Below are 19,992 nucleotides of genomic sequence, written 5' to 3'. Positions count from 1 at the left end.
TAAGGTACATATAACAGCAGTGTACCCATCATTCTTTGTCTGTAAGTCTACACTGCAGCTAATTAGATTGTAAGCTTTTAGGGATAGGTATACTATATGCGTTGTGTCCTGTTTGTTCTCACAACATTAAAATACCCGTATACCATTTATATTTTATATTGTTAAAACTATAAAGTGTAGTATATATGAAAATTATATTTGTTAGTTTACGTCACTATATGATGAATTTGCCTAGAAGGATTAGGTAGAGATTAATATCTATTGCTTCCGTTATTTATTTCCCCTGCCTTGTAGGTTTGTTTTATGAAATTCAGGGTAATGACATCAGGATGGAAATGGCCTTCACAGAAGCTGGCAAGCTCTCCTATTCACAGCTATCTCTTGAGGGACAAGAGTCTGTGTCAGAAACCAGAAGAGAAGCTACTGATCAAGGTAACATAAGTAGTTATATAAAGAAGAACACTTAAAGAAATAAATCACATGTGGGATTATATTTCGTCACCAGGTAGAAGCAAAAACAGCCTTAGAGTCTAGACTCCCTGCAGCCCTCTACCATACTCAGAATCTTTACAATATTGGGAGACATTCTCTAACCATTCTGAGACACATTATTCCCATCAATAGTGCCTCATGCACAAGAGGGGAGGACAGGTGTTAAGCCAGAAAGTGAAAATCTTCTCCCAGTAGGAGATGTCACAGTCCCTCCAAGGTGAAATGTTGATTTATGTTAGTCCCCTTGTCTACAGTGTGCTGCTCCTTTAGATACTTGGAACTGTGCTTGCAGTTCCTCAGATGGACCCTTCTGCTGAGTGCATGATAGAGAAAGGTGGGACAGGTAAGTAAAAAACTTTATATAAATAATCTTCTTCGTGTTCACACAATTGTAGGTACTTTTTGGCACCTCTGTCTCTTTAAGTGGTGGTGATATTAGCACTGCCTGCCTCATATCAGAACGTGCTATTTTCATAGTGGTTTGACCAAAGATCATCTGGGACTTCTTGAATACAAGAGGTTATGGGGCCGATTTATCAAGGGCCGAATGGCCTCTGATGCCCCTGTTTCCGCCCCCCGGTACCAGCAGTTATGAAGCAGTGGTCTTAAGACTGCTGCTCCTTAACTGGTCCGCTGCCTCTGAGGCTGCTGACATCAATCATTCCAATCCTATATGATCGGTTTGATTGATAACCCCTGCTAGCGGCCGATTGGCCGCAAATCTGCAGGGGTGGTATTGTACAGGCAGTTCACCAGAAGGGTATGCTGTCGGCATACAGCAATGTCTGTCGGACATGATACACTACAGCGTATCAATTTGGACAGACATTGATAAATCGGCCCCTAAGAGTTCTGCTGTGCAAAGAATGTGGCATCATGATACATCTCCCCTTCTACTTATGTGATCTATGGAGGTGCCGAGAACAGTGTACTGCATTTCAGAGCTTCATTTTATTGCTTACTATAAAAAAAATTGTACATTTGGGTTTATTTGGGCTGTCTGGCCTGTGTCTATCATTTATTAGTGCCTGGTTGCGTCTGTTCTCTCTATCTTGAGGAGATTATACAAAGTTATTGTGTGTGCGCCATACTTTCTTCATTTGTCTGTTTATCCATAACAATGGAGACAAGCTGTGCAGCTCAGGTCTCTGAACCATCAGGTGGGAGTTTGGAAGACATATCTGTAGATCATGTAAGCCCTCATATTTTTGTTAATTTGTAAAGATGTTCCTTTGTTTCCTTCTGATCAGCTTTATGACTCTTGTGCTAAGCTTATATCTCATCCAAGACAGGGTTTTACTGCTCTGCAGGAAGGCCTGGGTGGTCAAAACTGTTGCCCATCAGGGATGTCCCTCTAGGAATTTTACTGAGCTATCCCCTAAATTTATGGAATGCATCTGCTCTGCTATAGTTGAACCTATAATTGTTATGCCTCACCCATTTAAAAGCAGACACATGCCTGTGCTGTATAGTTCTCCTTAAACTAAGAAGGGTGCATTAAATTCACACAGTTCCTCTATTGAGGACTTGCGTTCTGAGCTTAACAAAGACTATGTGAAGTTTAAATTAATCCCATATCCATGAATTCTGTTTCTAGCCAGAAATGTATCTAAACTATTTTTAAATGTATCTAATGTGTTGGCATTTACTACCTCCTTAGGTAACGAGTTCCACAATTTGCTCTTACAGTGAAAAAATGTTTACATTGCTGGAGATTCAATTTCCTTTCTTGCAGCCTTAAATTGTGACCTTCTAGAGAAAAAGACCCTGTTTAGCTAACCTCTCCTCATAGCTTAAATTCTCCATTCCCCTTAGTTTTGTGGTCCTTCTCTGAACTTTTTCTAATTCTGCAATGTATTTTTTTTTTTTTTTTGATCGGTCCCCATAACTGAACTCCATACTCAAGGTGAGGTCTTTCCAGAGATTTTATATAGTTACAGAATTATGCTTTCCTCCCTTCCATCAATGCCTCTTTTAATACATGCTAGTATCTTATTAACCTTAGAAGCCGCTGTGCTGCATTGTGCACTCATCTTTAGCTTGATATCTATAAGTACTCCCAAATCCATTTCCTCCTCTGTTTTGCTAAATCTAGTCCCATTTAAACAATAGATTGACTGTTTATTTTTAGGTCCAAAATGTAGAACCTTGCATTTTCCAGTATTAAATCTCATTTTCCATTTAGCTGCCCATTCTTCTATTTTTTGTAGATCCCCTTGTAAAGTAATTTTATCCTGCACTGACCTAATGACCTTACACAACTTTGTATCATCTGCAAAAATAGAGATGTTACTATTTAATCCTTGCATCAAGTTATTAATAAAAAATATTCTAGGCATAACTCATTTATGGTTCTGTTTTTTGGCCTAGCCACTGCCCCTAAGATGTTCATCAAGGTACTGGGAGCTCAGGCTCAGGGATCTCTGTAGCGCCTTATCTAGAAGATATTCTTGTGCATGTGTCTTCCTTTTTAAAAGCAACCTTTTTACTGATGCTTCTCAGACATGGTCAGTGCATACATTTACTCAAGAGCTCTCTTGTTCTTTAAACTTGTCTCTTTTCTAGGGTTTGTTATATACTTGGTTTTTATGAGGCTTTCTGTGACAGAGGCATAAAGGATCAAGATGCAAAAGCATGTGCTCGTCTACAGCACACACCTCCTTACTGTAGCTCAATGCATGGATCTAGTGGGTTAATGGTGGCTGCAATCAATGTGGTTCCTTTTAGCCAGTTTTGTCGTCTGGAGTTACTGCAGCTGTCTCTTCTACATCAGTTGAATCTGTCTTAGATGATGCTTTAGGATCAGAAGTCAAGACACTAATTGTCTTAGTGGCAGAATCACCACTCCATTGTTCAAGGGGCCTTGTTTTGTCACCCAGTCTGGACAGTGGTCAAAATGGACTCTGGGCTGGGGGACGGATCAATCAACAGGGGAGAGTTCAGTGTTCATTGACAATGGTGAGGGGGTGTTTCATAAGCAGTTGGATAGAATCCCACCAGTCCCTGATATCAGCTGTTCACATTCCAGGAATCAACAATTGGGAGGTGGACTTTGTCAGTCACCAGCACCTTCATCTGGGGGTGTGGTCTTTGCATCAGGAAGTGATTGACCAGATTGTGAAAAACTGGGATTTGAAGAAGTAGATCTCATTGCTTCTCACTTGATTCACAAGCTTCCCTATTATTGTGCCAGCTCTCAAGATCCTTTGGCAGATAGAGTGGATCCCTTAGTGGTGTCATGTTCATTAAGTCTGATGTACATCTTTCTTCCATTTATAATGCTACTTATAGTGATAGCCAGAATCAAGCAGGAACGAGCTACAGTTATTCAGTATTCAATGGCTTGGCCTAGTAGAACATAATATGGGGACCTCATTTAGGTGTCCTCCTGCCTGACATGCTGTCTTTCAACCAGGAAATCTCTTCTTTCCCAGGGTCTATTCTTTAATTAGGACCTCAGGACTGTAGATTTGATGGCCTGGCAATTTAGTGTCTTCTTTTGTCCAATAAAGGTTTGACTGAAAAGGTGATTTAAATTTTGATTCAAAATAGAAAGCCTATGACCAGGCACATCTTCCATAATGTGCAGCAGACTTATTTAGCAGTTGTGCAGATAAGGATTACCTTTCAGATTCTTAGAGTCCTAGAATTTGGTCAGGCTTGTTTGGAGAAGAGCTTGTCAGTTAGTTCTCTTAAGTGTCAGATTTCTGCCCCATGTTTTCCTTATCACAGTAAGATTGCTAAGCTTTGTTCAGGTGCAGATACAGCCTGTTATTTGTCCAGCTACTACCTGGGAGTCTGTTCGGTTCTGAGGGTGCTTTAAGATCCTCCATTTGAACTGATTCACTAATTAACCCTTTCGCTCTTGTCCTGCATGGGCTTTTTTCTGCTAGTCGTCTGAACTTTCTGCTTTGACCTATAAGGCTCCTTTGCTGAGGATAAAGCTGTTTTGTGAACCAGCTATTTTCTTCCTAAGGGGGTAGCCTGAGCTACCTTTAATCAGGATATATTTGTTCTTTCTTAAGGAACGGCTCTTCACAACCTTGATGTTGATAGATCTCTCAAATTGTTTGTGGACTTTCTTCTGCTCTTTTTGTCAGTTTACTGTTGTTACTTGTTGCTTGGCTTAAGGCATTAATCAGAACAGTGTACCTAGTTGCAAGAAAATCTCCATCTGAGTGGATTGCTGCTCATTATATTAAAGTACACCTACTTCTTGTGCTTTTTGTAATGATGCCTCTTGGGATAATCAATAAGGCACTACTATACATTTGCCAAATTCTACCATTTTGATGTTTATGCCTCTGTTGAGGTGGCCTGTGACAGGAAAATGCTGCAGGCCGTTGTGTCTGATCAGCAACATGCCTACCTGTAATTTTCCCATCCTGTTTCATGGTGGTCTCTTACCAATTTATAAAATAAAACAAAATGCATACTTAACTAATAAATTAATTTCTTTAATGATAGAGTCCACAAGACACACCCTTGTTAGTATATATACATCTGTTGGGAAGACTTGCTTTTCACTTCCTTTGCCCAACTTTGGTCCTTTCCTGCATTGCTGGCTTTTCTTCTCTAGTTGGCCATATCTATAACTGTGCATTGTAAGGGATTTATTGGAGTATGGTGGGGTGAGCAAGCTATTTAATGCAGGGGTGTTTTTGCCTTCTCCTAGTGGACAAGAAATATAATCCCAGATGTGACCTTCTCAAGGACTCTCATCTTCATGAAATCATACATTTAGTTTTTTTCTTGATTCTCTTTGAAGTACATTTTACATTTTTATCCAGTTTTTTTTCCAAATATGTTCCTGTGCCAAATAAGCCTATTTTTTCTTATCAGCCTTATAAAGGGTTGTCCTTGACTACCGATACAACTGTGGGAGTTATATTTTCTGCTAGTTTGACCTTAAATGTTATCAGCTTTAATGTTTTTCAAAGATATTTTATTAATCTGTTATATTAATATTGAGATATTTTTAATTACAGTGTTTTAAATGCATGGTAGATTTTTTTTAATTCTAAAATACCCCTTTAAAAGTTTTAAGGTTTAGCAATAATGGACCAGATTACAATACACAATCCGCTATTACAAGTATTACCAGAGAATGTTAGTGCGCCCTATACAGGTACAGAACCATTTATCCAAATTGTTTGGGAATGGAAAAAAGGTTTGTATATTGTATAGTATTGATTTCAAAACATACTCTATATACAGGTAATACTCGAAAAATTAGAATATCCTGCAAAAGTTCATTTATTTCACTAATGCAACTTAAAAGGTGAAACTAATATATGAGATAGACTCATTACATGCAAAGCAAGATAGTTCAAGCCGTGATTTGTCATAATTGTGATGATTATGGCTTACAGCTCATGAAAAACCCAAATCCACAATCTCAGAAAATTAGAATATTACATGCAATCAATAAAACAAGGATTGTACATAGAACAATATCGGACCTCTGAAAAGTATAAGCATGCATACTGTATGTACTCAGTACTTGGTTTGGGCCCCTTTTCCAGCAATTACTGCCTCAATGCAGCGTGGCATGGAAGCTATAAGCCTGTGGCACTGCTGGGGTGTTATGGAAGACCAGGATGCTTCAATAGTGGCCTTCAGCTCTTCTGCATTGTTCGGTCTCATGTCTCTCATCTTTCTGTTGGCAATGCCCCATAGATTCTCTATGGGGTTCAGGTCAGGCGAGTTTGCTGGCCAATCAAGCACAGTAATTCCACGGTCTTTGAACCAGGTTTTGGTGCTTTTGGCAGTGTGGGCAGGTGCCAAGTCCTGCTGGAAAATGAAGTCAACATCCCGATAGAGCTTGTTTGTGGAAGGAAGCATGAAGTGCTCCAAAATCTCCTGGTAGATGGCTGTGTTGACCCTGGACGTAATGAAGCACAATGGACCAACACCAGCAGATGACATGGCTCCCCAAATCAACACAGACTGTGGAAACGTCACACTGGACTTCAAGCATCTTGCAGTGTGTGCCTCTTCATTCTTCCTCCATACTCTGGGTCCTTGGTTTCCAAATGAGATGCAAAATTTGCTCTCATCAGAAAAGAGGACTTTGGACCACTGATCAACAGACCAGATCTATTTTTCTTTAGCACAGGTAAGACGCTTCTGACGTTGTTTGTTGTTCAGGAGTGGCTTGAGAAGAGGAATACGAAATTTGAAGCCCATGTCCAGGATCCGTCTGTGTGTGGTGGCTCTTGATGCACTGACTCCAGCCTCAGTCCACTCCTTGTGAAAGTCCCCAACACTTTTGAATGGCCTTTTCCTGACAACCCTCTCCAGGCTGCGGTCATCCCTGCTGCTTGTTCACCTTTTTCTTCCACACTTTTCCCTTCCACATAACTTTCTATTAATGTGCTTTGATACAGCACTTTGGGAACATCCAACTTCTTTTGCAATTACCTTTTAAGGCTTTCCCTCCTTATGGAGGGTGTCAATGATAGTTTTCTGCACAACTGTCAGGTCAGCAGTCTTTTCCATGATTGTGATTCATACTGAACCAGACTGAGAGACCATTTAAAGGCTCAGGAACCCTTTGCAGGTGTTATGGCTTAATTAGCTGATTAGAGTGTGACACTTTGAGCCTAGAATATTGCAATTAGATCCAAAATAAGGTGGCGCAAATTAATGCAGTTCTGTCTTTAGTGGTGTGAATGTAAATGTTGTCTCACTGTGTGTCCAATAATATTCTCTCTACACAAGTGTACAATAGTGTGTAAAAAGGTGTGTGAAAAAGAGTGTAAAAAAGGAGATATAATCCCTCTGTGACGATAAAAATAAAAAATCTCTAAACTAGAGTTCCACAATTAAACAAGAAGTTTAAAATATGTATATATCAATATGGCGGTCTTTTCACATATTAACATTCTGTATAATATACAATCCTAAAACACCGGTGTTGTATCATATACTAAAAACAGTAAAAAAAAACTAAAAATTAAATAGTACAAACATGCGGGTATATACGCAAGAATATGAACTGTATATTCATTAATAAAAAGGTTACTCCTTTACCTCTAAACAAAGGACTGGCAATTAAAAAACGTATATGAATAATGAATACATGTAACAAATGTCCGTTATTACAGCAAAGGAACTGCACAGATATTGAAGGGTTTCGCAAGTATATAACAGTTCCTTATAGGCTCATATTCTGGCAAACAGGGGTTACTATTCTAACGTCATTTAGATCGTATGTGGAAACATATATGACAGATATTTCCTAGTACGGTATTTAAACTCACAACTTTTACTATGTTGCTTGCACTTTACTTTCAGCGTCTCTATTATTTTACCAGGAGGTAAGTTACATACGGTTTAACGCTGGGTGTAGGGATTCCTTCCTTCGAACAGTGCACTGTTGACGTCTTCCTTCTGTGGTACAGAAAAGCCGGTGGAGTGCTATATCTCTTAGCCTCTGTTTACCAGCGGTGTTGGTAATTGTCTCCTTGGGTTGCCGCTTCCCCAGTAGCGGGCCTTGGTGGTGATTCCGTGAGCTCCGATCCACAGCTTGGTCAGGTCAGGTTTCTACGCGTTTCAGCGTTGCGCCTTTCTCAAGATCTTGAGAAAGGCGCAACGCCGAAACGCGTAGAAACCTGACCACTTGAATTTGGAAAAAGTGAGAAGTGAGCCAAACAACTTCGCTCCATAGGAGGACTTTGTCGGCTGTGATAACAGTGAGGAGACCGGTGAAAGCAAATACCGAGTCTGGGTTAAATAACTCACAAAGACAGAAGCAAGCTGTGGATCGGAGCTCACAGAATCACCACCAAGGCCCGCTACTGGGGAAGCGGCAACCCAAGGAGACAATTACCAACACCGCTGGACCCACAGTGAGACAACGTTTTCATCCACACCACTAAAGACAGAACTGCATTAATTTGCGCCACCTTATTTTGGATCTAATTATACTTAAAACCGTTGGGATAAGTTTTTTAAAGGTGAGCTTAGTTCTGCCCAACTGGATAGATAATCACCATCTCTTATTATTTTAGCCTAGAATATTGCACCTTTTCACAATATTCTAATTTTCTGAGATTGTGGATTTGAGATTTTCATGAGCTGTAAGCCATAATCATCATAATTAAGACAAACCACGGCTTGGACAATCTTGCTTTGCATGTAATGAGTCCATCTCATATATTAGTTTCACCTTTTAAGTTGCATTAGTGAAATAAATGAACTTTTGCACGATATTGTAATTTTTCGAGTTTCACCTGTGTATATATATATATATATATATATATAGAACAGAAGAGGGAAGGGCGCACAGCAAAAGGAACCTCCTGGTGTAGTATGTCAAAACACTTGTTATATTTTCTGTAATGTAGTGCCGAATGCAAACTCACGTGTTTCCACCTCAACCTTATGAGGTATAGATAAGACTCTGAGTAGTGAATATCCACTAAGGAAGGCAATCCAATCCCCTTGTACTTTCATCTTCTATTTCTCTCCTTAGACACAGTTCTCACCTCTCCAGCAGAAAATTAACCACTCTGAAAGGGTACCTAGAGCAGTGTTCGAGAATCCCACGCACCAGGGCGCCTGTGGCACCTTACAAACTGTGCCTGACGCCTTTGTCGTCTGCTAGAGAATATTAATGATGCCTTCAGACTGGCAATAGCTTCTGTCATTTAGGCAATGTTATATGCCACAATAAAGATTATAAATGCGACCTAAAGGTAGTTTTTTGTTTTGTTTTTTAAAGGTAGTTTTACATCATTTTAATTATGTTGTACCCTCAGAAAATACAGTAATGAAAGGTAATAGTTTATAAATAAATATAGACTAGTATTGGCCTGAAGGCTCGTGCGGAGACAGCTGCATTCGCAGCTACATAAATCCTCCACAAAGTGTTCAATAATGATTAGAAAGATCAATGCAGCTCTGTGGGTGGACAATAGCAATCCCTACAAGCATAAGAACAAAAATCAGCAGAAGAATTTTTTTTTAAATATGCAAAAATATATATATATATAAAATTGTAAAGTTTAATGCCCCTTTTATTGCTCTTTGAATATCTGTTGTCTTATTTCTGTTATGGATTAGGTACAGTCTCTAAAGGCGTGACTGAAGATCAAAATGAAAATGCTTCCAAATTACCTCAAAGTCATTTAGAAAAAACTGTTTCCTTGATAAGCCGAACGCCTGAAGAAAGAACAGTACTTTCAATGCCCAAATCCACCTCTTCCAAACAGAAGCCTGCATCTCTGAAAGGTTAGCTATTTAACAAGACAAATGTTTTGTTTTTGTAATAAAATGTCTGAAAAGTGGAAGATATGTCTGTTAAAGGGACATGCCACCCACATTTTTTCTTTTATGATTTATAAAGAGAATGCAATTTTAAACATCTTTCTAATTTACTTATATTATCTAATTTGTTTTATTCTCTTGATATTCTTTGATGAAAAGCATATCTAGATATGCTCACTAGCTGCTGATTGGTTGCTGCACAAAGAAGCCTCGTGTGATTGGCTTACCATGTGCATTGCTTTTTCTTCAACTAAGGATATTTAAAAAAATTAAGCAAAATAAATAATGGAAGTAAATTGTAATGTTGTTTAAATTTCTATTCTCTATCTGAATCATGAAAGAAAGATTTTGGGTTTAGTGGCCCTTTAATTCTCTCAGGCTTCTAAATGAGTAGAACAAAAATCAGGATTAAAGTGACATGATACCCAAACGTACAAGCACTTGAAAGTGATCCAGCATAGCTGTGAAAAGCTGACTAGAAAATAACACCTGAATATCTCTATGTAAAAAAGGAAGATATTGTATGTAAGAAACTTTCCTCAATAGCCACACCCCTAAAGGGATTTTAAGCAGCCAATCAGGACTTTGCTAGGGAGCGTGCTTCTAGCATGCACAGGCATAGTCATGTTATTTCCCAATGCAGTTTAAAGGAAAAGTCTAGTCAAAAATAAACTTTCATGATTCAGATAGAGCATGCAATTTTAAGCAACTTTCTAATTTACTCCTATTATCAATTTTTCTTTGTTTTCTTGCTATCTTTATTTGAATGTAAAGCTTAGAAGCCAGCCCATTTTTGGTTCAGCACCTGGGTAGAGCTTTCTGATTGGTGGCTACATTTAGACACCAATCAGAAAGCGCTACCTAGGTGCTGAACTAAAAATGGGCCAGCTCCCATGCATACATTTTTGCTTTTTCAAATAAAGATAACAAGAGAACGAAGAAAAAAATCATAATAGGAGTACATTAGAAAGTTGCTTAAATTTGCATGCTCTATATGAATCATGAAAGTTTCATTTTGATTAGACTATTCCTTTAAGGACATTTACTATGAAATCTCACCAGATTTCAGTAGAATCGCATGACATCACAGTAAAGCATAGTATGACATCAGCCCTGATGAAGCTGATTGGCTGTTCTTTTAAGGTTTTTTGTTTTTCAACACGCAGCTGACAGTAGCTGAAGTAAAGCTATTTATAGAACACCTTCTATTGTGTGATGATGACATTTTGAGGTAAAATGTCTTCCTTTTTACATAGGGATGTTTAGGTGAGATTTCCTTGGGAGATTTTTGAAGTATTGATGCATCAAGTGATTTATTATATGGGTATAACGTCCCTTTAAGAGGGCCAAAAAATTATATGCTTTGTTGTTCACATTTAGTTGTCTTTTTGGCTATCTCTTTTGTTGCATTGTTTAAGATTGTACCAAACAAACAACAACCACCACAACAAAAACAATAAACTGTTTCATGCCTAAATTAATATCTTACTTTTAAACTAATGCAGACATCCCAAGTCTCCCTGAAGTTCAGGGAGTCTCCCTGATTGTAATAGCGGCTCCCTGATGCCAGCAAATGGAGTGCTATCTCCCTGAAACTCCAAGTACTATGATCCAATGTGGCCCAAATCCGGAAAAGTGTTTCTTTAAGGAATTCCTTTAGTTGCTGGGACGTTATAGAACCCTCAAAGCATGCATCAGTAAACAAAAAGCCCCCACTGATTTTAATAAAATAAAATAAAACACAAATACTACCTTATTTACTGCACGTAAATAAACTTTGTATTCTAAAATATTTGAAGTTTGTTGTATGTGGTTGTGCAATAAAGCTACTTTTTCTTCTGTTAAGTGTGATCAGTCCACGGGTCATCATTACTTCTGGGATATTAACTCCTCCCCAACAGGAAGTGCAAGAGGATTCACCCAGCAGAGCTGCATATAGCTCCTCCCCTCTACGTCACTCCCAGTCATTCTCTTGCACCCAACGACTAGATAGGAGGTGTGAGAGGGCTATGGTGATTATACTTAGTTTTATATCTTCAATCAAAAGTTTGTTATTTTAAAATAGCACCGGAGTGTGTTATTACCTCTCTGGCAGAGTTTGAAGAAGAATCTACCAGAGTTTTTGCTATGATTTTAGCCGGAGTAGTTAAGATCATATTGCTGTTTCTCGGCCATCTGAGGAGAGGTAAACTTCAGATCAGGGGACAGCGGGCAGATGAATCTGCATAGAGGTATGTAGCAGCTTTTATTTTCTGACAATGGAATTGATGAGAAAATCCTGCCATACCGATATAATGTCATGTATGTATACTTTACACTTCAGTATTCTGGGGAATGGTACTTCACTAGAATTACACTGTAAGAAGTACATAAAGCTGTTTAATAACTAGAGATTATGTTTAACGTTTTTGCTGGAATGTAAAATCGTTTTCATTTGCTGAGGTACTGAGTGAATAAATGTTTGGGCACCATTTTCCACTTGGCAGTTGCTTAATCTTTTTCTGACAGTTTCTGTTCTCTCTCACTGCTGTGTGTGAGGGGGAAGGGCCGTTTTTTGGCGCCTTTTCTATGCATCAGTTATTTCAGTCAGCAGCTCATTGTATTTCCTGCATGATCCGGTTCATCTCTACAGAACTCAGGGGTCTTCAAACTTATTTTGAGGGAGGTAATTTCTCTCAGCAGAGCTGTGAGAATTATAGTTGACTGTGATAAAAAACGTTTATTCTGTAATTGTTTCCTGCTTTCAGAATTTGTTATCTTTGCTATTGGGATTAAACCTTTGCTAAAGTTGTGTTGTTTACAAGGATTGAGGCTATAACTGTTTCAATTTATTAATTTTCAACTGTCATAGATTTTCTGTGCTTCTTAAAGGCACAGTACGTTTTTAATATTATTCTAATTGAATTGTATTCTAAGTTGCAAGTTTATTTGCTAGTGTGTTAAACATGTCTGATTCAGAGGAAGATACCTGTGTCATTTGTTGCAATGCCAAAGTGGAGCCCAATAGAAATTTATGTACTAACTGTATTGATGCTACTTTAAATAAAAGTCAATCTGTACAAATTGAACAAATTTCACCAAACAACGAGGGGAGAGTTATGCCGACTAACTCGCCTCACGTGCCAGTACCTGCATCTCCCGCTCGGGAGGTGCGTGATATTGTAGCGCCGAGTACATCTGGCCGGCCATTACAAATCACATTACAGGATATGGCTTCTGTTATGACTGAAGTTTTGGCTAAATTACCAGAACTAAGAGGTAAGCGTGATCACTCTGGGGTGAGAACAGAGTGCGCTGATAATATTAGGGCCATGTCAGATACTGCGTCACAGGTTGCAGAACATGAGGACGGAGAACTTCATTCTGTGGGTGACGGTTCTGATCCAAACAGACTGGATTCAGATATTTCAAATTTTAAATTTAAACTGGAAAACCTCCGTGTATTACTAGGGGAGGTGTTAGCGGCTCTGAATGATTGTAACACAGTTGCAATACCAGAGAAAATGTGTAGGTTGGATAAATATTTTGCGGTACCGACGAGTACTGAGGTTTTTCCTATACCTAAGAGAATTACTGAAATTGTTTCTAAGGAGTGGGATAGACCCGGTGTGCCGTTCTCACCCCCTCCGATATTTAGAAAAATGTTTCCAATAGACGCCACCACACGGGACTTATGGCAAGCGGTCCCTAAGGTAGAGGGAGCAGTTTCTACTTTAGCTAAGCGTACCACTATCCCGGTGGAGGATAGCTGTGCTTTTTCAGATCCAATGGATAAAAAATTAGAGGGTTACCTTAAGAAAATGTTTGTTCAACAAGGTTTTATATTGCAACCCCTTGCATGCATTGCGCCGATCACGGCTGCAGCGGCGTTCTGGATTGAGTCTCTGGAAGAGAACATTAGTTCAGCTACTCTGGACGACATTACGGACAGGCTTAGAGTCCTTAAACTAGCTAATTCATTCATTTCGGAGGCCGTAGTACATCTAACTAAACTTACGGCGAAGAATTCAGGATTCGCCATTCAGGCACGCAGGGCGCTGTGGCTAAAATCCTGGTCAGCTGATGTTACTTCTAAGTCTAAATTGCTTAATATACCTTTCAAAGGGCAGACCTTATTCGGGCCCGGGTTGAAAGAGATTATCGCTGACATTACAGGAGGTAAAGGCCATGCCCTGCCTCAGGACAAAGCCAAAACTAAGACTAGACAGTCTAATTTTCGTTCCTTTCGTAATTTCAAAGCAGGAGCAGCATCAACTTCCTCTGCACCAAAACAGGAAGGAGCTGTTGCTCGCTACAGACAAGGCTGGAAACCTAACCAGTCCTGGAACAAGGGCAAGCAGACCAGGAAACCTACTGCTGCCCCTAAAACGGCATGAATTGAGGGCCCCCGATCCGGGATCGGATCTAGTGGGGGGCAGGCTTTCTCTCTTCGCCCAGGCTTGGGCAAGAGATGTCCAGGATCCCTGGGCGCTAGAAATAATATCTCAGGGATACCTTCTGGACTTCAAATACTCTCCTCCAAGAGAGAGATTTCATCTGTCAAGGTTGTCAACAATCCAGACAAAGAAAGAGGCGTTTCTACGCTGCGTACAAGAGCTCTTGTTAATGGGAGTAATCCACCCAGTTCCACGATCGGAACAGGGACAGGGGTTTTACTCAAATCTGTTTGTGGTTCCCAAAAAAGAGGGAACTTTCAGACCAATCCTGGACTTAAAGATCCTAAACAAGTTCCTAAGAGTTCCATCGTTCAAGATGGAGACTATTCGGACAATTTTACCTATGATCCAAGAGGGTCAGTACATGACCACTGTAGATTTAAAAGATGCTTACCTTCACATACCGATTTACAAAGATCATTACCGGTACCTAAGGTTTGCCTTCCTAGGCAGGCATTACCAGTTTGTAGCTCTTCCATTCGGATTGGCTACAGCTCCAAGAATCTTCACAAAGGTTCTGGGTGCTCTTCTGGCGGTACTAAGACCGCGGGGAATCTCGGTAGCTCCATACCTAGACGACATTCTGATTCAAGCTTCAAGCTTTCAAACTGCCAAGTCTCATACAGAGTTAGTACTGGCATTTCTAAGGTCACATGGATGGAAGGTGAATGAAAAGAAAAGTTCACTCGTTCCACTCACAAGAGTTCCCTTCCTGGGGACTCTTATAGATTCTGTAAAAATGAAGATTTACCTGACAGAGGACAGGTTAACAAGACTTCAAAGTGCTTGCCGCACCCTTCATTCCATTCAACACCCGTCAGTGGCTCAATGCATGGAGGTAATCGGCTTAATGGTAGCGGCAATGGACATAGTACCCCTTGCACGCCTACACCTCAGACCACTGCAACTGTGCATGCTAAGTCCGTGGAATGGGGATTACTCAGACTTATCCCCTTCTCTGAATCTGGATCAAGAGACCAGAAATTCTCTTCTTTGGTGGCTTTCTCTGCCACATCTGTCCAGGGGGATGCCATTCAGCAGACCAGACTGGACAATTGTAACAACAGACGCCAGCCTTCTAGGTTGGGGTGCCGTCTGGAATTCTCTGAAGGCTCAGGGACAATGGAGTCAGGAGGAGAGTCTCCTGCCAATAAACATTCTGGAATTGAGAGCAGTTCTCAATGCCCTCCTGGCTTGGCCCCAGTTGACAACGCGGAGTTTCATCAGGTTTCAGTCGGACAACATCACGACTGTAGCTTACATCAACCATCAGGGAGGGACACGAAGCTCCCTAGCTATGATGGAAGTATCAAAGATAATTCGCTGGGCAGAGTCTCACTCTTGCCACCTGTCAGCAATCCACATCCCGGGAGTGGAGAACTGGGAGGCGGATTTCTTAAGTCGTCAGACTTTTCATCCGGGGGAGTGGGAACTTCATCCGGAGGTCTTTGCCCAAATACTTCGACGTTGGGGCAAACCAGAGATAGATCTCATGGCGTCTCGACAGAACGCCAAGCTTCCTCGTTATGGGTCCAGATCCAGGGATCCAGAAGCAGTCCTGATAGATGCCCTGACAGCACCTTGGGATTTCAGGATGGCTTACGTGTTTCCACCCTTCCCGATGCTTCCTCGATTGATTGCCAGAATCAAACAAGAGAGAGCATCAGTGATTCTAATAGCACCTGCGTGGCCACGCAGGACTTGGTATGCAGATCTGGTGGACATGTCATCCTGTCCACCTTGGTCTCTACCTCTGAAACAGGACCTTCTGATACAGGGTCCCTTCAAACATCAAAGTCTAACTTCTCTGAAGCTGACTGCTTGGAAATTGAACGCTTGATTTTATCAAGACGTGGGTTTTCGGAGTCAGTTATTGATACCTTAATACAGGCTAGGAAACCTGTTACCAGAAAGATTTACCATAATATATGGCGTAAATACCTATATTGGTGTGAATCCAAAGGTTACTCTTGGAGTAAGGTTAGGATTCCTAGGATATTGTCTTTTCTACAAGAAGGTTTAGAAAAGGGTTTATCCGCTAGTTCATTAAAGGGACAGATCTCAGCTCTGTCCATTCTGTTACACAAACGCCTGTCAGAAGTTCCTGACGTCCAGGCTTTTTGTCAGGCTTTGGCCAGGATTAAGCCTGTGTTTAAAACGGTTGCTCCACCATGGAGTTTAAACCTTGTTCTTAATGTTTTACAGGGCGTTCCGTTTGAACCCCTTCATTCCATTGATATAAAGTTGTTATCTTGGAAAGTTCTATTTTTAATGGCTATTTCCTCGGCTCGAAGAGTCTCTGAGTTATCAGCCTTACATTGTGATTCTCCTTATTTGATTTTTCATTCGGATAAGGTAGTTCTGCGTACTAAACCTGGGTTCTTACCTAAGGTAGTTACTAACAGGAATATCAATCAAGAGATTGTTGTTCCTTCTTTATGCCCAAATCCTTCTTCGAAGAAGGAACGTCTACTGCACAACCTGGATGTAGTCCGTGCTCTAAAATTTTACTTACAGGCAACTAAGGAATTTCGACAAACGTCTTCTCTGTTTGTCGTTTACTCTGGGCAGAGGAGAGGTCAAAAAGCTTCTGCTACCTCTCTTTCTTTTTGGCTTCGTAGCATAATTCGTTTAGCTTATGAGACTGCTGGACAGCAGCCTCCTGAAAGGATTACAGCTCATTCCACTAGAGCTGTGGCTTCTACTTGGGCCTTTAAGAATGAGGCCTCTGTTGAACAGATTTGCAAGGCTGCAACTTGGTCTTCGCTTCATACTTTTTCCAAATTTTACAAATTTGACACTTTTGCTTCATCGGAGGCTATTTTTGGGAGAAAGGTTCTTCAGGCAGTGGTTCCTTCTGTATAAAGAGCCTGCCTATCCCTCCCGTCATCCGTGTACTTTTGCTTTGGTATTGGTATCCCAGAAGTAATGATGACCCGTGGACTGATCACACTTAACAGAAGAAAACATAATTTATGCTTACCTGATAAATTCCTTTCTTCTGTAGTGTGATCAGTCCACGGCCCGCCCTGTTTTAAGGCAGGTAAATATTTTTTAATTTATACTCCAGTCACCACTTCACCCTTGGCTTTTCCTTTCTCGTTGGTCCTTGGTCGAATGACTGGGAGTGACGTAGAGGGGAGGAGCTATATGCAGCTCTGCTGGGTGAATCCTCTTGCACTTCCTGTTGGGGAGGAGTTAATATCCCAGAAGTAATGATGACCCGTGGACTGATCACACTACAGAAGAAAGGAATTTATCAGGTAAGCATAAATTATGTTTTTAATGTGATTTTAGTGGGAAGCTACTTTAATGATAAGTCTCTATTTTATTTAGGGTTTCAAGAATCCAATATATAACTGGGAGGGGGGGGTTGGCGGCGCAGTAACGGGAGAATCCACCTCCCTGAAATTAGTTTTCTTTCATGTAATTGGCAAGAGTCCATGAGCTAGTGACATATGGGATATACAATCCTACCAGGAGGGGCAAAGTTTCCCAAACCTCAAAATGCCTATAAATACACCCCTCACCACACCCACAATTTAGTTCCTATGGAGGTGGTGAAGTAAGTTTGTGCTAAGATTTCTACGTTGATATGCGCTTCTCAGCATTGTTGAAGCCCGATTCCTCTCAGAGTACAGCGAATGTCAGAGGGACATGAAGGGAGTATCACTTATTGAATACGATGATTTCCCTAACGGGGGTCTTTTTCATAAGTTCTCTGTTATCGCTCGTAGAGATTCATCTCCTACCTCCCTTTTCAGATCGACAATATACTCTCAATTTACCATTACCTCTACTAATAACTGTTTTAGTACTGGTTTGGCTATCTGCTATATGTGGATGGGTGTCTTTTGGTAAGTATGTTTTTTATTACTTAAGACACCTCAGCTATGGTTTGGCACTTTATGCATTTATATAAAGTTCTAAATATATGTATTGTACTTATATTTGCCATGAGTCAGGTTCATGTATTTCCTTCTGCAGACTGTCAGTTTCATATTTGGGGAATATAAACATCTTTTAAAAATGAAATTTATTTCTTACCTGGGGTTTAGTCTTTTTTTCAATTGACTACTTCTTACAAATTGCGGGCGGTATTAGGCCCGCGGGTGCGACAAATGCTAAACTTTATTGCGTCATTTTTGGCACGAAAATTTTTTGGCGCGAAAAGTACGTCTATGACGCAAGTTTGTCTTTTCCGGCGTCACACTTGACACCGAGACCTTTCACACGGTTGCGTCATTAGTGACGCGAGTGTGTCATTTCCGGTTATTTTTTGCCGCCAAAAAAGTTTAGTTACATTGTGCGTCATACTTGGCACCAAACTTTTTCATTATTTCAATACCCCATTGATGTTTGCCTCTTGATTTCTTTCTCTATCAGAGGGCTATGCTATTTGCATTTTTTCCCATTCCTGAAACTGTCATATAAGGAAATAGATAATTTTGCTTTATATGTTGTTTTTTTCTCTTACATTTTGCAAGATGTCTCACTTTGATCCTGCCTCAGAAGCTTCTGCTGGAACATTGCTGCCTGACATCGGTTCTACCAAAGCTAAGTGCATTTGTTGTAAAATTGTAAAAATTATATCGCCGAATGTCATTTGTAATAGTTGTTTTGATAAACTTTTACATGCAGATAATGTGTCCATCAGTAATAGTACATTGCCAGTTGCAGTTCCTTCAACTTCTAATGTGCATAATATACTTGTAAATTTTAAAGAATTTGTTTCTGATTCTGTTCTGAAGGCTTTGTCTGCATTTCTACCTTCAAATAAATGTAATAGGTCTTTTAAAACTTCTCATTTAGTTGATGAAATTTCAAATGACCAACAATATGATAATTTATCCTCTTCTGATGAGGATCTATCTGATTCAGAAGATCCTCCTCAGACATTGACACTAACAAATCTACTTATTTATTTAAAATTGAGTATATGCATTCTTTATTAAAAGAAGTGTTAATTACTTTGGATATTGAGGTAACCAGTCCTCTTGACGTTTAGTCTAATAAACGTTTAAATCCTGTTTTTAAACCTCCTGTGGTTTCTCCAGGGGTTTTTCCTATTCCTGAGGCTATTTCTGATATGATTTCTAAGGAATGGAATAAGCCAGGTAGTTATTTTATTCCTTCTTCAAGGTTTAAAAAATTGTATCCTTTGCCAGCAAAATCTATAGAGTTTTGGGAAAAGATCCCCAAAGTTGATGGGGCTATATCTACTCTTGCTAAACGTACCACTATTCCTATGGAAGATAGTACTTCCTTTAAGGATCCTTTAGATAGGAAGCTTGAATCTTATCTAAGGAAGGCCTATTTATATTCAGGTCATCTTCTCAGACCTGCTATTTCTTTGGCTGATGTTGCGGCTGCATCAACTTTCTGGTTGGAGAATTTAGCGCAACAAGAATTGGATTCTGACATATCTAGCATTATTCGCTTACTGCAACATGCTAATCATTTTATTTGTGATGTTAGATCCATGTCTTTAGCTATATTAGCTAGAAGAGCTTTGTAGCTTAAATCTTGGAATGGTGATATGACATCTAAATCTAGATTACTATCTCTTTCCTTCCAAGGTAATAATTTATTTGGTTCTCAGTTGGATTCTATTATTTCAACTGTTACTGGGGGAAAGGGAGTTTTTCTGCCTCAGGATAAAAAACCTAAGGGTAAATCTAAGGCTTCTAACCGTTTTCGTTCCTTTCGTCAGAATAAGGAACAATAACTCAATCCTCCCCCCAAGGAATCTGCCTCCAATTGGAAGCTTTCCTCAAATTTCAATAAATCC

The 19,992-nt window shown here is 39.9% G+C and overlaps 1 protein-coding gene across 1 annotated transcript in view; it reads left to right on the top strand.

Annotated features, from left to right (window-relative positions):
- The window catches only part of CFAP70 (cilia and flagella associated protein 70), a 576,575-nt gene that overhangs the window by 429,200 nt on the left and 127,383 nt on the right, over positions 1-19,992 (top strand). Inside the window, exons 18-19 of the mRNA XM_053694219.1 lie at positions 295-432; positions 9,562-9,729. Coding sequence (XP_053550194.1) covers positions 295-432; positions 9,562-9,729 — 306 coding nt within the window. The remainder of the gene's footprint in view (positions 1-294; positions 433-9,561; positions 9,730-19,992) is intronic.

Source organism: Bombina bombina, chromosome 11 (genome assembly GCF_027579735.1).
Source record: "Bombina bombina isolate aBomBom1 chromosome 11, aBomBom1.pri, whole genome shotgun sequence".
Classification (NCBI taxonomy): domain Eukaryota; kingdom Metazoa; phylum Chordata; class Amphibia; order Anura; family Bombinatoridae; genus Bombina; species Bombina bombina.
The sequence above is the reverse complement of the archived record's forward strand: the minus strand, read 5'-3'. Positions and strand labels throughout refer to the sequence as shown.